The sequence below is a fragment of the Sebastes umbrosus genome, chromosome 22 (assembly GCF_015220745.1).
Source record: "Sebastes umbrosus isolate fSebUmb1 chromosome 22, fSebUmb1.pri, whole genome shotgun sequence".
Taxonomy (NCBI): Eukaryota; Metazoa; Chordata; class Actinopteri; order Perciformes; family Sebastidae; genus Sebastes; species Sebastes umbrosus.
In genome coordinates, this window is record NC_051290.1 from 552,629 (window position 1) to 571,029 (window position 18,401).

Consider the following 18,401-nt stretch of genomic DNA (forward strand, 5'->3'; position numbering starts at 1 on the left):
AATCAGGGAGACATTGGCGACATACAGTATATACATAAACAGCTGTAACCCTCCCATCCCTGAGCAGTGCTACCTCGGGTACTAAAGACTATGTGTCTATTGCGTCTTAATTGTCTGTCCCTCCTATAGAGGAGATCATCGGTCTCCAAGTCTTTTCAAATACCTCCAGTCTGTCATTAAGGGTGTATCGGATTCTTTCTAGGTGGAGGGGATCAGTCAGTGTTGTTATCCAGGATTTAAATGTTGGCCCGTCTTTCCCTTTCCAGAACAAGAGAATCAGCTCCTTTGCACAAAGGAGGGAGTTTTACTCTGAGGAAAATGTATCCTGGTGTTTCCCATCAGCTGTTTTAATAAAGTAGCGTTAACGTGTAATTTGACATTAAAAAAGATTTTAGGGTTGATTTGTCTATTTTTCTTTTTTACATTTGGTCAACATTTTTACTATAAGCTCCTTTAATTCATCGTTTTATTGAATCCAGGGCTTTTACTAATTAAACACATGAATAGTACGTCGACATCTTGGTTTTTGGTGCTAGATTCTGAGGTTTCACCTCGTTGTTCCGAATCACATCTTCAGACTAGTAAAGAGCAAGTTTCCACCAAAAGAGAGCAGAAGAAGAAGAACAGAAAGGCAAAGAGCAGGAACACAGCCGCGTGGTTTCTCAGATAGGAGGTCATTTTAAAGTGCCGGTCTGCCCGCGCAGAAGATGCATCCTGGCACAATCATGGAGGACGCAGAGTCAGTCTTCAGCTCCTGAAAGCTCATTCTTTTAATAAAGATTGTTACAATTCAATCGTTAGATGATTTCTAATTTTGTATTTTTGATAAGGAAACATGCAGAATGGCACTAAACATGACGTTGGTGTTATCAAAGATGGTGGAACTGTTTTAATGGAACACTTCCTGGCTTAAAGGCAGTGGAATAAAAGTCTAACTAAGGCAAACACACACATATAATAATACACTACATTAATTGTCTTTGGACAAATCCAAACTACATTTTAGTAAAGATCAGAGTCTTTAGCGGCCTGTGGGAGAAAAGGGATCTTCTCATCACATGACGCTAGTCCAGCAGTCACATGATAACAGGTGGTTGTATTCGGTGGGGGGGATGGTAACCCCTGTCTCTGTTCATAGATGGTCTCTGGTGTCGGATGTGAATGTCCTCCTTGATCTTTCTCCAGCTGTTGACTCGTGGATGGATTATTGAACGGGTCTACGGGGCACAGGCCCAGGGGGTCGACTACAGTCAACAGTTTCTGGTCTTTACCAAACAATTCATCCAGAAAATACTCAGCAGATTAATGCATGGTAAAGAATTAAATATATAAAAGGAAGAAAGTATGTAGTCGTAGCCACGACAACACACATGCTGTTTAGAACATGAAGTTACTGTTGGTCAGACTTCAATGTGGAGAGAAGCTCTGAATATAACAACACAGCTATCAGGGCATAGGGAGCAAGCAGGAGGAAACAGCTAGCTAGGCTCTGAAACATGTTCACAACGATGCAGTGTGAATGCGCTGGTGGGATTTAAGGTTACTACCCTGAGAAAACGTTTTACCACATTGGTCACACCAGTACGGTTTCTCTCTAGTGTGAATGCGTTGGTGGACTTCAAGGGAACTATTCTGAGAAAAAGTTTTACCACATTGGTCACACCAGTATGGTTTCTCTCCAGTGTGAATGCGTTGATGTGTTTTCAGGTGACCTGATTGAGTGAAAGCTGCTCCACATTCATCACAGCTGTAGGGTTTCTCTCCAGTGTGACTGCGTTGGTGGACTTTAAGGGAACTATCCTGAGAAAAAGTTTTACCACATTGGTCACACCAGTACGGTTTCTCTCCAGTGTGAATGCGTTGATGTCTTTTCAGGTGACCTGATATAGTGAAAGCTGCTCCACATTCATCACAGCTGTAGGGTTTCTCTCCAGTGTGCATGCGTTGATGTCTTTTCAGCTCACCTGATGTAGTGAAAGCTGCTCCACATTCATTACAGCTGTAGGGTTTCTCTCCAGTGTGCATGCGTTGGTGTTCTTTCAGGTGACCTGATTGAGTGAAAGCTGCTCCACATTCATCACAGCTGTAGGGTTTCTCTCCAGTGTGAATGCGTTGATGTATTTTCAGGTGACCTGATGTAGTGAAAGCTGCTCCACATTCATCACAGCTGTAGGGTTTCTCTCCAGTGTGAATGCGTTGATGTCTTTTCAGCTCACCTGATGTAGTGAAAGCTGCTCCACATTCATTACAGCTGTAGGGTTTCTCTCCAGTGTGCATGCGTTGGTGTTCTTTCAGGTGACCTGATTGAGTGAAAGCTGCTCCACATTCATCACAGCTGTAGGGTTTCTCTCCAGTGTGAATGCGTTGATGTATTTTCAGGTGACCTGATGTAGTGAAAGCTGCTCCACATTCATCACAGCTGTAGGGTTTCTCTCCAGTGTGAATGCGTTGATGTATTTTCAGGTGACCTGATGTAGTGAAAGCTGCTCCACATTCATCACAGCTGTAGGGTTTCTCTCCAGTGTGACTGCATTGATGTATTTTCAGGTGACCTGATCTGGTGAAAACTGCTCCACATTCATCACAGCTGTAGGGTTTCTCTCCAGTGTGAATGCGTTGATGTATTTTCAGGCTACCCGATTGAGTGAAAGCTGCTCCACATTCATCACAGCTGTAGGATTTCTCTCCAGTGTGAATGCGTTGATGTATTTTGAGGGTACTCTGAAAAGTGAAAGTTTCCCCACATTCATCACAGCTGTGGGGTTTCTCTCCAGTGTGAACTCTCTGATGAATCAGTCCCTTTCTTCCTCTCCTTTTCTATAGCAACAGACATACAGACAGAGAGAGAGAGAGTCAGTGAGATGCCATGGTGGAGCGACCTATCTAGAACCATAAAGAACATTAAAACATGTCAGTGGAACATAACCCACAATGTTCCAGTCTGACTAATGCACTACCACCTGTGACAACCAACCGTGGTCCCTCTGTAGACATTTGATTGGTCACCATAGACGCCCCCTTGACATTTATTAATTCTCACAATTATGAATTGTCCCGCATGCTAACGTACGGCACACTAACGTACGGCACACTAACGTACGGCATACTAATTAATATTAATTTAGAGTATTTCAGGAAGAAGAGGACTCTTTAATATATATAAGGCCTCAACTAACAGAGAAAATGAACCTGCAGATGACCTTTTGGCCTTTTGGAACAGCTGCTGAGCGTCCAACGGCGTCCATCGCAGCCAACATCGCATTGCTGATCTTGACACGTGTCAGCGGGATGGAACACTCCTTCAACACCTGTAAAATAACAATACAGAAAGACTATTGTTGACACTTTGTCTTGTGAAAAAAGGGCAATTAATAAACATATAATCAGTAAACATATAATCAATAAACATACAATCAATAAACATATAATCAATATACATTAGGGCTGCACGATTATTTATCATTATTATTAAAAAACTTGACAAATCTCCCTTTAAGGTGCATTTTGAAGTGATAAAAAATGTGAGATTAATTTGTGATTAATTGAGATTAACTATGGACAATCATGCAGTTAATTTATTAATTATCAGGCGACATCCCCATTATGGAGTTGCATTATGGGAAATGTAAAACCCGGTATAGTTGAAGATTAACCCATACCACGCACTAAGTCAGTCATTCATTCAAACAAGAAACACATTGAGGTAGAGACCTCATTTCCTGTATAGCCGAGTAAAAAAGTATGCATTCATACTGTGATTCATACACAAAACTGTTGAACTCTTTCATTTTAAAACTCATGTATAGTTATTACAGATAGAAGTATTTTGATGTCCTTATTGTATTTCTTCTATTCTATAGTTGTGTCTTGGCTTTACCAGCACAGTGCATGCTTCTGTGTTTTTTTATTTCTCTGTTTATTGTTATGCACCAAAAACAATAAGGCTAATTCCTTGTATGTGTAAACCTGATTCTGATTTCTGCTATTCTCTCTCTTTTAGCTGCTTTTTATGGGCTCAGATCAGTCTCAATATTAATGAATGCACACAGAAGGAGTCACACATGTATCTGGTGATTTATATATAAATGACTCTCTCCACAAAAATATTTTTCAATGCACACAAACACAGTTATCGTTATATATAAATGTAAAAAAAACAAACCACATAAAAAACTAAGGTTCACAAATATATTTCTGACACACACAAAAATATGTCTTGTTTTAAATAAATGTAATAGAAATCCACAAATATATGTACTTAAAAGTATTTGATCAAAAACACATTTGGATGTTGTTACATTTATAAACAAACTGCTGTCATGTGTGAACTTCACTGTGTTCATCTGTGTGGGTTTTATGAGATTCCCGACGTGCACGACCCACAAATGCATTTTTTTCAACAGGAAATCATCCGTAGCCAATCAGATGCGCTACTCCGGGCAGGGAATGAGTCCTTACCCCAAGTGAAGGAGTTCAAGTATCTCGGGGTCTTGTTCGCGAGTGAGGGGACGATGGAACGTGAGATTGGTCAGAGAATCGGAGCAGCAGGGGCGGTATTGCATTCGCTTTACCGCACCGTTGTAACGAAAAGAGAGCTGAGCCGGAAGGCAAAGCTCTCGATCTACCGTTCAATCTTCGTTCCTACTCTCACCTCTGGTCATGAGGGTTGGGTCATGACCGAAAGAACGAGGTCGCGGGTGCAAGCGGCCGAAATGGGTTTCCTCAGGAGGGTGGCTGGCGTCTCCCTTAGAGATAGGGTAAGAAGCTCAGTCATCCGTGAGGGACTCGGAGTAGAGTCCTTGCTCCTTTGCGTCGAAAGGAGCCAGTTGAGGTGGTTCGGGCATCTAGCACGGATGCCTCCTGGGCGCCTCCCTTGGGAGGTGTTCCAGGCACGACCAGCTGGGAGGAGACCACGGGGAAGACCCAGGACTAGGTGGAGAGATTATATCTCTACTCTGGCCTGGGAACGCCTCGGGATCCCCCAGTCAGAGCTGGTTAATGTGGCCCGGGAAAGGGAAGTTTGGGGTCCCCTGCTGGAGCTGTTGCCCCCGCGACCCGATCCCGGATAAGCGGTTGAAGATGGATGGATGGATTTAGCTCTGCTCTGTCTAGCTCTGCTTTTCCTGTCAATGTGTGAAACCCAAAGTGTTTCCATCCTTTACTGGATGTGTAGTGTTTACCACGCTGGATTTAACATGGGAGGGTGCAGGTCGTATCCACGACGACCCTCCAACATTTTACACTCTCTGAGACCCCCCCCCCCATGAAGTCATGAAGTCATGAACACTGACCTGAACATCGGTGGGATCGGAGGACGAGCCTGCTGCTGGTCTTCTGGGGACCTTGTTGCTCCGCTGGTCCGGGTTCTGCTGCTCCTCCTCTGGCTCGCTCTTGTAGTGCTCCTGGTCCTGGTCCTGGTCCTGGTCCTGGTCCTGGTCTCTGTTTCAGAAAGTGTGATGAGTGTTTTATTTCCTCATTGGTTCAGTCCGTATGGAAGGTTTACTGTGTGTCAGATATCAGTTTGTTACTCTGGACTGTCTAAAGTGACTCTTTTATGTGCCGTCAGTCATTTCTTTGAACATTCAGATATCACACAGCATCAAGTGTCCCTCAGCTCAGAACCAAACCTCTGCATGTCCTTCTTCTTTATAACGCTGTGACTGTGAACACAGACAGCTGTCAGTCTGTTAGAGCAGCTTAATGTAATGTAGACTACAGTCTAATACAGTCACACTAAAGCTGAATAACTCTATTTAATGTAATGTAGACTACAGTCTAATACAGTCACACTAAAGCTGAATAACTCTATTTAATGTAATGTAGACTACAGTCTAATACAGTCACACTAAAGCTGAATAACTCTATTTAATGTACTGTAGACTACAGTCTAACACAGTCACTTTAAAGCTGAATAACTCTATTTAATGTAATGTAGACTACAGTCTAATACAGTCACAGTAAAGCTGAATAACTCTATTTAATGTAATGTAGACTACAGTCTAATACAGTCACACTAAAGCTGAATAACTCTATTTAATGTACTGTAGACTACAGTCTAACACAGTCACACTAAAGCTGAATAACTCTATTTAATGTACTGTAGACTACAGTCTAACACAGTCACTTTAAAGCTGAATAACTCTATTTAATGTACTGTAGACTACAGTCTAATACAGTCACACTAAAGCTGAATAACTCTATTTAATGTACTGTAGACTACAGTCTAATACAGTCACACTAAAGCTGAATAAATCTATTTAATGTAATGTAGACTACAGTCTAACACAGTCAGCGTATCCGTGCATTACCATCTCTACGTGGATCCAGATGGAGGCTGTGTCTCTTAGTTACCTGTTGCCATGGTGAATCGTAGTATCGGAGCTCCATTGATGATGAAGGCTGTTTTCATCCTCACATTTGATGGAACAAACTCTGATCAGCTGTTCTGGAGCCCAAACCTTTTCCATCTCACAGTTTGTTAAAGCTGCTTTCTGAGCCGGGCTCCTGGTCCTGGTCCTGGTCCTGGTCCTGGTCCTGGTGCTGGTGCTGGTGCTGGTCCTGGTGCTGGTGCTGGTGCTGGTCCTGGTGCTGGTCATGGTGCTGGTGCTGGTGCTGGTCATGGTGCTGGTGCTGGTGCTGGTCCTGGTGCTGGTCCTGGTGCTGGTCCTGGTCCTGGTCTGTTCAATCAGAGAACAGGAGCACACATTAGAGAGAGCTAATGCTAACGCTAGCAGTGAGCCACACAGCAGCAGAAGCTAACAGGCTAACTAGCTGTTAGCTTGTTAGCATGGAGCTAACTAGCTGTTAGCTGGTTAGCATGGAGCTAACTAGCTGTTAGCTTGTTAGCATGGAGCTAACTAGCTGTTAGCTTGTTAGCATGGAGCTAACTAGCTGTTAGCTTGTTAGCATGGAGCTAACTCTGTTTTCGGGTTTAACTCGGTTCATATTCTTCTTCTCTTCGTGTCCTCTTGGACTTCCGGCTCAGAGGAAGCTTGTTAGTGTTTACCTGAGTTGTTTGCTGGTTCACCTGCAGCTCGAGCTCCACACGGATCAAAGGTCTTCAGCTAACAACAACAACTGTCCCGCCATCAGCCCGACAACCACACTTCCGGTTACAAGTACTTCCGGTCTGGTTTTTCAGTTTAAAGTGACAGAAAGTCTCCACCTGGAGGTCAGGAGGGAAACTACAGCTACATGGTTTATATAATGTATATATATATATATATTTATTATACTATAACCTATTTATAGATGTATATATATATATATATATTATACTATAACCTATTTATAGATGTATATATTTATTATATTATGACCTATTTGTCATAAGCCAGACTACTGAAGTATATATATGTAGTTGATTTTCTATAAACTTTAATCTTTGGACTGATAGTGGTTGGTAAAGTCAAATAATACGACATCAGAGGTAAAATCATTGCTTTCCCGTCGGGTCAGTGTTACAGGAACTCTTAGCCTGACAGTTAGCCTTTTAACAAACAAATACCAACATCTATAAGCCATTGAGGGGCGGACGGGAGAACTTGTTTGGACGCGTGCTCTAAAAACAAACCAATGTCCAGTTCGCTGTGTAACGTTGGATCACTTCCATTTATTTACAGTTTCACATCTCACCATCATGTTCTTCCCCTGCAGGCATACATTAACTCTGTCATCCACAGATGAAAGTGAAACAACCTGCATTAAGGCACCGACACAGAACAGTAACTAATGAATGAGGGATGTTTCATGGGGATATCTATTACATTTTTAAAATTACTACTTTATAATATCATGACTTCAATGTGGCCCTAATACTCCGTCGTCCGTTTTTTATAGATCCACAGGGAGCCACTGGAGAGGAGCTGAAGAGACGCAGGTTGCTGACCGCTGGACTAAACCATACAACAAATTAAAATATTGAACAATTGGATGACATCATAGTTAAATCCCTTCATTTTAATAATTATACTGTAACACACAGCGGTGACATCAACATACTGCTTATCCAATCCCTGCCGCTTTCACTACGCTGTGGCGTCTCCATGGTGACGTCTGGTGTCTTTCCTGTGGATGTGAAAAAAATAAAAAAATAAAAAAATATATATAAAAATATATATATACTGTACGTATAAATACTTAATTTTATTTTTTTATATTTTTTGATTTAATAAAAAAATGAAAAATAAATATATATATATATCATTATATATATATTTATTTTTATCTATATTTATTTTTATATATTTATTTTTTTAAAAATTTTATAAAAAAATTATAAAATAAATGTATATATATATATATATATTTTTTTTACCTGTTAGAGTGTATGTCTCTGTATACGAGTCCCAGGACGACGGTGGTCATCAGGTAAGGAGCTCCCACCACCAGGTGACACACCAGTCTGGAGACAGACAGGAGGCGTGCTGCTGCAGGAGCACCAGGACCTGCTGGTGGTGAAACAACCAGATCCATAAATACTGTATCTGATATGAACGTCAAACATGAGGCGGCATGTGGAGCATCTGGCCTCATGACCTGCGGGCTGTATAACATTCAACAGCTTATTAGACGTGTGTTTCCGGAGCTCACCTCCCGTCACGTTTCCAGTAAAACCATCAGACGGTCGACCTGCCTCTCCTCTCTCCATGGCTCCTCCTGTGTATGAAAACCAGTACGCAACAAAACTACTTAGTTAGGTTTAGGCAATAACACTACTTAGTTAGGTTTAGGCAACAAAACTACTTAGTTAGGTTTAAGCAACAAAACTACTTAGTTTGGTTTAGGCAACAAAACTGCTTAGTTAGGTTTAAGCAACAAAACTACTTAGTTTGGTTTAGGCAACAAAACTGCTTAGTTAGGTTTAAGCAACAAAACTACTTAGTTAGGTTTAGGCAACAAAACTACTTAGTTAGGTTTAAGCAACAAAACTACTTAGTTATGTTTAAGCAACAAAACCACTTAGTTAGGTTTAAGCAACAAAACTACTTAGTTAGGTTTAAGCAACAAAACTACTTAGTTAGGTTTAGGCAACAAAACTACTTAGTTAGGTTTAGGAAAAGATCGACTTGATTAGGATTAGGCAACAAAACTACTTAGTTAGGTTTAGGCAACAAAACTAATTAGTAAGGATTAGGCAACAAAGCTACTTAGTTAGGTTTAAGCAACAAAACTACTTAGTTAGGTTTAGGCAACAAAACTACTTAGTTAGGTTTAAGCAACAAAACTACTTAGTTAGGTTTAGGCAACAAAACTACTTAGTTAGGTTTAGGAAAAGATCGACTTGATTAGGTTTAGGCAACAAAACTACTTAGTTAGGTTTAGGCAACAAAACTAATTAGTAAGGATTAGGCAACAAACCTTCTTAGTTAGGTTTAGGCAACAAAACTACTTAGTTAGGTTTAGGTAAAAAAAACTACTTAGGGTATTGTTTGAAGACATTCTTGATAAACTGTGTTTAATCTTTCTACTTCCTGTCTTGTTGTATACATACATGCATTATTTCCTACTTCCTCTCACCTCTCACAGTGAGCCAGCTCTCCGTTGAAGCCCCGACGCCGGTGATCACGCACATGTAGAGGCCTTGATCAGACTTGGACACCGCAGGGAGGCTCATCTGCCCCGTGACGGCTGCTCCGACAGGAGATCTGTCCTTCATGAAGATGCTGGCTCGCAGGTTTGAAGAGTTGCTTCGAGTTGTGCAACGCAGAGTCACAGATCGTCCCTCCGTCACAGGAAACACGGGACTCTCCAGGATCACGTTACTGTCTTTGATACGCAAAAGAATTAAGAAAGGTGATGAAGGAGAAAAAGCATCCACGGATTGTGGATCTTAGTCTCCTTGTTTTGTTAAATATGTCCCCTAGAGCAGGAGTCAGCAACCTTTACTATCAAAAGAGCCATTTTAGGCACAAAAATAAATAATAATAATGATCTGTCTGGAGCCGCAAAACATGTGATCATTGTGATGAAGGTAACAGTTTATAGTCTAAGTATATAGTATAGAAGTCTAATGCAGTGAGGGCCAAAGAGACAATGTACTACGGAGTATTAGGACCACATTGAGGGAAAACACATCTGAGATTTACACAATAAAGTCATAACTTTACGTGAAAAAGCCGTAATGTTATGAGAATGAAATCTTAACTTTGAGAGAAAAAGTTGTTATATTACGAGAATAAAATCAAAACTTGTTTCAAATATTTTTTATTAAGAAGCATGTGCATGTCAGTGATACAAACTGTGGGGTGTTTATCATGCCTCATTTTTTATATACATCAACAAAAACAGACAAAACTAGAAACTAAGGGCAAACAACATGGAGACAAGCAAATACAAAACAAAAAGCACAGACACCCTAAGGCAAACAAATCAGGGAGACATTGGCGACATACAGTATATACATAAACAGCTGTAACCCTCCCATCCCTGAGCAGTGCTACCTCGGGTACTAAAGACTATGTGTCTATTGCGTCTTAATTGTCTGTCCCTCCTATAGAGGAGATCATCGGTCTCCAAGTCTTTTCAAATACCTCCAGTCTGTCATTAAGGGTGTATCGGATTCTTTCTAGGTGGAGGGGATCAGTCAGTGTTGTTATCCAGGATTTAAATGTTGGCCCCTCTTTCCCTTTCCAGAACAAGAGAATCAGTTCCTTTGCACAAAGGAGGGAGTTTCACTCTGAGGAAAATGTATCCTGGTGTTTCCCATCAGCTGTTTTAATAAAGTAGCGTTAACGTGTAATTTGACATTAAAAAAGATTTTAGGGTTAATTTGTCTATTTTTCTTTTTTACATTTGGTCAAGATTTTTACTATAAGCTCCTTTAATTCATCGTTTTATTGAATCCAGGGCTTTTACTAATTAAACACATGAATAGTACGTCGCCATCTTGGTTTTTTGGCCGTCGCCATTTTGGTTTTTGGCAGACGCCATTTTGGTTTTGGGCGGCCTCCATCTTGGATTTTAGTGCTAGATTCTGAGGTTTCACCTCTTGTTGTTCCGAATCACATCTTCAGACTAGTAAAGAGTAAGTTTCCACCAAAAGAGAGCAGAAGAAGAAGAACAGAAAGGCAAAGAGCAGGAACACAGCCGCGTGGTTTCTCAGATAGGAGGTCATTTTAAAGTGCCGGTCTGCCCGCGCAGAAGATGCATCCTGGCACAATCATGGAGGACGCAGAGTCAGTCTTCAGCTCCTGAAAGCTCATTCTTTTAATAAAGATTGTTACAATTCAATCGTTAGATGATTTCTAATTTTGTATTTTTGATAAGGAAACATGCAGAATGGCACTAAACATGACGTTGGTGTTATCAAAGATGGTGGAACTGTTTTAATGGAACACTTCCTGGCTTAAAGGCAGTGGAATAAAAGTCTAACTAAGGCAAACACACACATATAATAATACACTACATTAATTGTCTTTGGACAAATCCAAATTACATTTTAGTAAAGATCAGAGTCTTTAGCGGCCATGTGGGAGAAAAGGGATCTTCTCATCACATGACGCTAGTCCAGCAGTCACATGATAACAGGTGGTTGTATTCGGTGGGGGGATGGTAACCCCTGTCTCTGTTCATAGATGGTCTCTTGTGTCGGATGTGAATGTCCTCCTTGATCTTTCTCCAGCTGTCAACTCGTGGATGGATTATTGAACGGGTCTACGGGGCACAGGCCCAGGGGGTCGACTACAGTCAACAGTTTCTGGTCTTTACCAAACAATTCATCCAGAAAATACTCAGCAGATTAATGCATGGTAAAGAATTAAATATATAAAAGGAAGAAAGTATGTAGTCGTAGCCACGACAACACACATGCTGTTTAGAACATGAAGTTACTGTTGGTCAGACTTCAATGTGGAGAGAAGCTCTGAATATAACAACACAGCTATCAGGGCATAGGGAGCAAGCAGGAGGAAACAGCTAGCTAGGCTCTGAAACATGTTCACAACGATGCAGTGTGAATGCGCTGGTGGGATTTAAGGTTACTACCCCGAGAAAACGTTTTACCACATTGGTCACACCAGTACGGTTTCTCTCTAGTGTGAATGCGTTGGTGGACTTCAAGGGAACTATTCTGAGAAAAAGTTTTACCACATTGGTCACACCAGTATGGTTTCTCTCCAGTGTGAATGCGTTGATGTGTTTTCAGGTGACCTGATTGAGTGAAAGCTGCTCCACATTCATCACAGCTGTAGGGTTTCTCTCCAGTGTGACTGCGTTGGTGGACTTTAAGGGAACTATCCTGAGAAAAAGTTTTACCACATTGGTCACACCAGTACGGTTTCTCTCCAGTGTGCATGCATTGGTGTTCTTTCAGGTGACCTGATTGAGTGAAAGCTGCTCCACATTCATCACAGCTGTAGGGTTTCTCTCCAGTGTGAATGCGTTGATGTCTTTTCAGGTGACCTGATGTAGTGAAAGCTGCTCCACATTCATCACAGCTGTAGGGTTTCTCTCCAGTGTGAATGCGTTGATGTCTTTTCAGGTGACCTGATGTAGTGAAAGCTGCTCCACATTCATTACAGCTGTAGGGTTTCTCTCCAGTGTGCATGCGTTGATGTGTTTTCAAGTAACCTGATGTAGTGAAAGCTGCTCCACATTCATCACAGCTGTAGGGTTTCTCTCCAGTGTGAATGCGTTGATGTGATTTCAGGTTACCCGATGTAGTGAAAGCTGCTCCACATTCATTACAGCTGTAGGGTTTCTCTCCAGTGTGCATGCGTTGGTGTTCTTTCAGGCGACCTGATGTAGTGAAAGCTGCTCCACATTCATCACAGCTGTAGGGTTTCTCTCCAGTGTGCATGCGTTGATGTGTTTTCAAGTAACCTGATGTAGTGAAAGCTGCTCCACATTCATCACAGCTGTAGGGTTTCTCTCCAGTGTGAATGCGTTGATGTGATTTCAGGTTACCCGATGTAGTGAAAGCTGCTCCACATTCATTACAGCTGTAGGGTTTCTCTCCAGTGTGCATGCGTTGGTGTTCTTTCAGGCGACCTGATGTAGTGAAAGCTGCTCCACATTCATCACAGCTGTAGGGTTTCTCTCCAGTGTGAATGCGTTGATGTGTTTTCAAGTAACCTGATGTAGTGAAAGCTGCTCCACATTCATCACAGCTGTAGGATTTCTCTCCAGTGTGAATGCGTTGATGTGTTTTCAAGTAACCTGATGTAGTGAAAGCTGCTCCACATTCATCACAGCTGTAGGGTTTCTCTCCAGTGTGAATGCGTTGATGTGTTTTCAAGTAACCTGATGTAGTGAAAGCTGCTCCACATTCATCACAGCTGTAGGGTTTCTCTCCAGTGTGAATGCGTTGATGTCTTTTCAGGTTAACTGATGTAGTGAAAGCTGCTCCACATTCATCACAGCTGTAGGGTTTCTCTCCAGTGTGAATGCGTTGATGTCTTTTCAGGTGACCTGATGTAGTGAAAGCTGCTCCACATTCATTACAGCTGTAGGGTTTCTCTCCAGTGTGCATGCGTTGATGTGTTTTCAAGTAACCTGATGTAGTGAAAGCTGCTCCACATTCATCACAGCTGTAGGGTTTCTCTCCAGTGTGAATGCGTTGATGTGATTTCAGGTTACCCGATGTAGTGAAAGCTGCTCCACATTCATTACAGCTGTAGGGTTTCTCTCCAGTGTGCATGCGTTGGTGTTCTTTCAGGCGACCTGATGTAGTGAAAGCTGCTCCACATTCATCACAGCTGTAGGGTTTCTCTCCAGTGTGCATGCGTTGATGTGTTTTCAAGTAACCTGATGTAGTGAAAGCTGCTCCACATTCATCACAGCTGTAGGGTTTCTCTCCAGTGTGAATGCGTTGATGTGATTTCAGGTTACCCGATGTAGTGAAAGCTGCTCCACATTCATTACAGCTGTAGGGTTTCTCTCCAGTGTGCATGCGTTGGTGTTCTTTCAGGCGACCTGATGTAGTGAAAGCTGCTCCACATTCATCACAGCTGTAGGGTTTCTCTCCAGTGTGAATGCGTTGATGTGTTTTCAAGTAACCTGATGTAGTGAAAGCTGCTCCACATTCATCACAGCTGTAGGATTTCTCTCCAGTGTGAATGCGTTGATGTGTTTTCAAGTAACCTGATGTAGTGAAAGCTGCTCCACATTCATCACAGCTGTAGGGTTTCTCTCCAGTGTGAATGCGTTGATGTGTTTTCAAGTAACCTGATGTAGTGAAAGCTGCTCCACATTCATCACAGCTGTAGGGTTTCTCTCCAGTGTGAATGCGTTGATGTATTTTCAGGTTAACTGATGTAGTGAAAGCTCCTCCACATTCATCACAGTTGTAGGGTTTCTCTCTCCAGTGTGAATGCGTTGATGTGTTCTCAGGTGACCTGATTGAGTGAAAGCTGCTCCACATTCATCACAGCTGTAGGGTTTCTCTCCAGTGTGAATGCGTTGATGTATTTTCAAGTAACTTGATTTAGTGAAAGCTGCTCCACATTCATCACAGCTGTAGGGTTTCTCTCCAGTGTGAATGCGTTGATGTATTTTCAGGTGACCTGATTGAGTGAAAGCTGCTCCACATTCATCACAGCTGTAGGGTTTCTCTCCAGTGTGAATGCGTTGATGTCTTTTGAGGGTACTCTGAAAAGTGAAAGTTTCCCCACATTCATCACAGCTGTGGGGTTTCTCTCCAGTGTGAACTCTCTGATGAATCAGTCCCTTTCTTCCTCTCCTTTTCTATAGCAACAGACATACAGACAGAGAGAGAGAGAGAGAGAGAGAGTCAGTGAGATGCCATGGTGGAGCGACCTATCTAGAACCATAAAGAACATTAAAACATGTCAGTGGAACATAACCCACAATGTTCCAGTCTGACTAATGCACTACCACCTGTGACAACCAACCGTGGTCCCTCTGTAGACATTTGATTGGTCACCATAGACGCCCCCTTGACATTTATTAATTCTCACAATTATGAATTGTCCCGCATGCTAACGTACGGCACACTAACGTACGGCACACTAACGTACGGCATACTAATTAATATTAATTTAGAGTATTTCAGGAAGAAGAGGACTCTTTAATATATATAAGGCCTCAACTAACAGAGAAAATGAACCTGCAGATGACCTTTTGGCCTTTTGGAACAGCTGCTGAGCGTCCAACGGCGTCCATCGCAGCCAACATCGCACTGCTGATCTTGACACGTGTCAGCGGGATGGAACACTCCTTCAACACCTGTAAAATAACAATACAGAAAGACTATTGTTGACACTTTGTCTTGTGAAAAAAGGGCAATTAATCAACATATAATCAGTAAACATATAATCAGTAAATATATAATCAATAAACATACAATCAATAAACATATAATCAATATACATTAGGGCTGCACGATTATTTATCATTATTATTAAAAAACTTGACAAATCTCCCTTTAAGGTGCATTTTGAAGTGATAAAAAATGTGAGATTAATTTGTGATTAATTGAGATTAACTATGGACAATCATGCAGTTAATTTATTAATTATCAGGCGACATCCCCATTATGGAGTTGCATTATGGGAAATGTAAAACCCAGTATAGTTGAAGATTAACCCATACCATGCACTAAGTCAGTCATTCATTCAAACAAGAAACACATTGAGGTAGAGACCTCATTTCCTGTATAGCCGAGTAAAAAAGTATGCATTCATACTGTGATTAGTACACAAAACTGTTGAACTCTTTCATTTTAAAACTCATGTATAGTTATTACAGATAGAAGTATTTTGATGTCCTTATTGTATTTCTTCAATTCTATAGTTGTGTCTTGGCTTTACCAGCACAGTGCATGCTTTTGTGTTTTTTTATTTCTCTGTTATGTTGTTATGTTATGTTATGCACCAAAAACAATAAGGCTAATTCCTTGTATGTGTAAACCTGATTCTGATTTCTGCTATTCTCTCTCTTTTAGCTGCTTTTTATGGGCTCAGATCAATCTCAATATTAATGAATGCACACAAAGGAGTCACATGTATCTGGTGATTTATATATAAATGACTCTCTCCACAAAAATATTTTTCAATGCACACAAACACAGTTATCGTTATATATAAATGTAAAAAAAAACAATCCACATAAAAAACTAAGGTTCACAAATATATTTCTGACACACAAAAATATGTCTTGTTTTAAATAAATGTAATAGAAATCCACAAATATATGTACTTAAAAGTATTTGATCAAAAACACATTTGGATGTTGTTACATTTATAAACAAACTGCTGTCATGTGTGAACTTCACTGTGTTCATCTGTGTGGGTTTTATGAGATTCCCGACGTGCACGACCCACAAATGCATTTTTTTCAACAGGAAATCATCCGTAGCCAATCAGATGCGCTGGCTAACGCTAGCTAACATTAGCTATGTGTTTGTTTAGCCCACGGGTCAGAAAGCTTTACTATCAAAAGAGACATTTTAGGCAAAAAAAAAAAAAATTGCGTCATGCAGGGCTCAACATCGGACATTTTTTGGATATTTTCGGGACATTTGTCGGACATTTTTCTGACTGTTTTTTCTGAAATCTTTCCACATTTTTTCAGAATGTTTTTCAGACTTGTTTTGGACATTTTTTCGGACATCTTTTTTTGTGACATTTTTCGATTATTTTCGGAAATTTTTCAGATACGATAACGTTTCCTGTCCGTGACAGAGTTAGCATGCAGCTTTAGCTCTGCTCTGTCTAGCTCTGCTTTTCCTGTCAATGTGTGAAACCCAAAGTGTTTCCATCCTTTACTGGATGTGTAGTGTTTACCACGCTGGATTTAACATGTGAGGGTGCAGGTCGTATCCACGATGACCCTCCAACATTTTACACTCTCTGAGGTTTGTTTTGGTTGACGGATACGGAACGGATATGACGTCACGTTACTCAGACTACCACAATAAAAGCGGTAACTTCCTTCTACCTCCACATAGACTCAGATGAAGCAGATATATCCATTCTGCCCTCTCCCCCCAGCTGCCACCTCAGTAGATATTGATGAACAGTTGGAGCTGTTTTCTCCTCTTCTTGGTGTCGTTATGAAGCCATGAACACTGACCTGAACATCGGTGGGATCGGAGGACGAGCCTGCTGCTGGTCTTCTGGGGACCTTGTTGCTCCGCTGGTCCGGGTTCTGCTGCTCCTCCTCTGGCTCGCTCTTGTAGTGCTCCTGGTCCTGGTCCTGGTCCTGGTCCTGGTCCTGGTCTCTGTTTCAGAAAGTGTGATGAGTGTTTTATTTCCTCATTGGTTCAGTCCGTATGGAAGGTTTACTGTGTGTCAGATATCAGTTTGTTACTCTGGACTGTCTAAAGTGACTCTTTTATGTGCCGTCAGTCATTTCTTTGAACATTCAGATATCACACAGCATCAAGTGTCCCTCAGCTCAGAACCAAACCTCTGCATGTCCTTCTTCTTTATAACACTGTGACTGTGAACACAGACAGCTGTCAGTCTGTTAGAGCAGCTTAATGTAATGTAGACTACAGTCTAATACAGTCACACTAAAGCTGAATAACTCTATTTAATGTAATGTAGACTACAGTCTAATACAGTCACACTAAAGCTGAATAAATCTATTTAATGTAATGTAGACTACAGTCTAATAAAGTCACATTAAAGCTGAATAAATCTATTTAATGTAATGTAGACTACAGTCTAATACAGTCACATTAAAGCTGAATAAACCTATTTAATGTAATGTAGACTACAGTCTAATACAATCACATTAAAACTGAATAAACCTATTTAATGTAATGTAGACTACAGTCTAATACAGTCACACTAAAGCTGAATAAATCTATTTAATGTAATGTAGACTACAGTCTAATACAGTCACATTAAAGCTGAATAACTCTATTTAATGTAATGTAGACTACAGTCACACTAAAGCTGAATAAATCTATTTAATGTAATGTAGACTACAGTCTAATACAGTCACATTAAAGCTGAATAACTCTATTTAATGTAATGTAGAATACAGTCACACTAAAGCTGAATAAATCTATTTAATGTAATGTAGACTACAGTCTAATACAGTCACATTAAAGCTGAATAACTCTATTTAATGTAATGTAGACTACAGTCACACTAAAGCTGAATAACTCTATTTAATGTACTGTAGACTACAGTCTAATACAGTCACACTAAAGCTGAATAACTCTATTTAATGTAATGTAGACTACAGTCACACTAAAGCTGAATAACTCTATTTAATGTAATGTAGACTACAGTCTAATACAGTCACATTAAAGCTGAATAAATCTATTTAATGTAATGTAGACTACAGTCTAATACAGTCACATTAAAGCTGAATAAATCTATTTAATGTAATGTAGACTACAGTCTAATACAGTCACACTAAAGCTGAATAACTCTATTTAATGTAATGTAGACTACAGTCACATTAAAGCTGAATAACTCTATTTA

The 18,401-nt window shown here is 40.7% G+C and overlaps 2 protein-coding genes across 14 annotated transcripts; both read right to left on the reverse strand.

The window, feature by feature from the left end:
- Nucleotides 1-740: 740 nt before the first annotated feature.
- LOC119481741 (zinc finger protein 850-like) lies at nt 741-14,609 on the reverse strand. 12 transcript variants are annotated; one of them, XM_037758916.1, is made up of 4 exons: nt 12,151-14,397; nt 2,133-2,468; nt 1,940-1,964; nt 741-1,771 (listed from the first exon to the last, which is right to left on the reverse strand). In XM_037758916.1, the coding sequence occupies exons 1-4, from the start codon at nt 14,360-14,362 to the stop codon at nt 1,501-1,503; spliced, it is 2,844 nt and encodes a 947-aa protein (XP_037614844.1). In that variant the 5' UTR covers nt 14,363-14,397; the 3' UTR covers nt 741-1,500. The 12 variants fall into 12 exon arrangements, with proteins under 12 accessions (XP_037614844.1, XP_037614845.1, XP_037614846.1 ...); XM_037758917.1 differs by adding an exon at nt 14,574-14,609 and having other exon boundaries at nt 741-2,468; nt 12,151-13,815; XM_037758918.1 differs by lacking the exon at nt 1,940-1,964 and having other exon boundaries at nt 741-1,736; nt 2,409-2,468.
- On the reverse strand, nt 2,764-6,621 carry LOC119481797 (C-type lectin domain-containing protein 141-like). 2 transcript variants are annotated; one of them, XM_037759039.1, is made up of 3 exons: nt 6,352-6,621; nt 5,292-5,420; nt 2,764-2,817 (listed from the first exon to the last, which is right to left on the reverse strand). In XM_037759039.1, the coding sequence occupies exons 1-3, from the start codon at nt 6,618-6,620 to the stop codon at nt 2,793-2,795; spliced, it is 423 nt and encodes a 140-aa protein (XP_037614967.1). In that variant the 5' UTR covers nt 6,621; the 3' UTR covers nt 2,764-2,792. The 2 variants fall into 2 exon arrangements, with proteins under 2 accessions (XP_037614967.1, XP_037614966.1); XM_037759038.1 differs by having other exon boundaries at nt 5,292-5,426.
- Nucleotides 14,610-18,401: the final 3,792 nt, after the last annotated feature.

Excerpts from the sequence above, each read along its gene's own strand:
- LOC119481797 (XM_037759038.1), bottom strand. The coding sequence starts at position 6,620 with ATGACCAGCACCAGCACCAGCACCATGACCAGCACCAGGACCAGCACC. Across the intron at positions 5,427-6,351 it reads ACGATTCACCATGGCAACAG|GACCAGGACCAGGACCAGGA; the intron begins GTAACTAAGAGA and ends GACCAGGACCAG. Across the intron at positions 2,818-5,291 it reads CCGATCCCACCGATGTTCAG|AAAAGGAGAGGAAGAAAGGG; the intron begins GTCAGTGTTCAT and ends CTGTTGCTATAG.
- LOC119481741 (XM_037758921.1), bottom strand. The coding sequence starts at position 14,362 with ATGTGGAGCAGCTTTCACTCAATCAGGTCACCTGAGAACACATCAACG. Across the intron at positions 2,672-12,017 it reads ACTAGAGAGAAACCGTACTG|CTGTGATGAATGTGGAGCAG; the intron begins GTGTGACCAATG and ends GAAATCCTACAG. Across the intron at positions 2,469-2,552 it reads AGCAGTTTTCACCAGATCAG|GTCACCTGAAAATACATCAA; the intron begins GTCACCTGAAAA and ends TCACTACATCAG.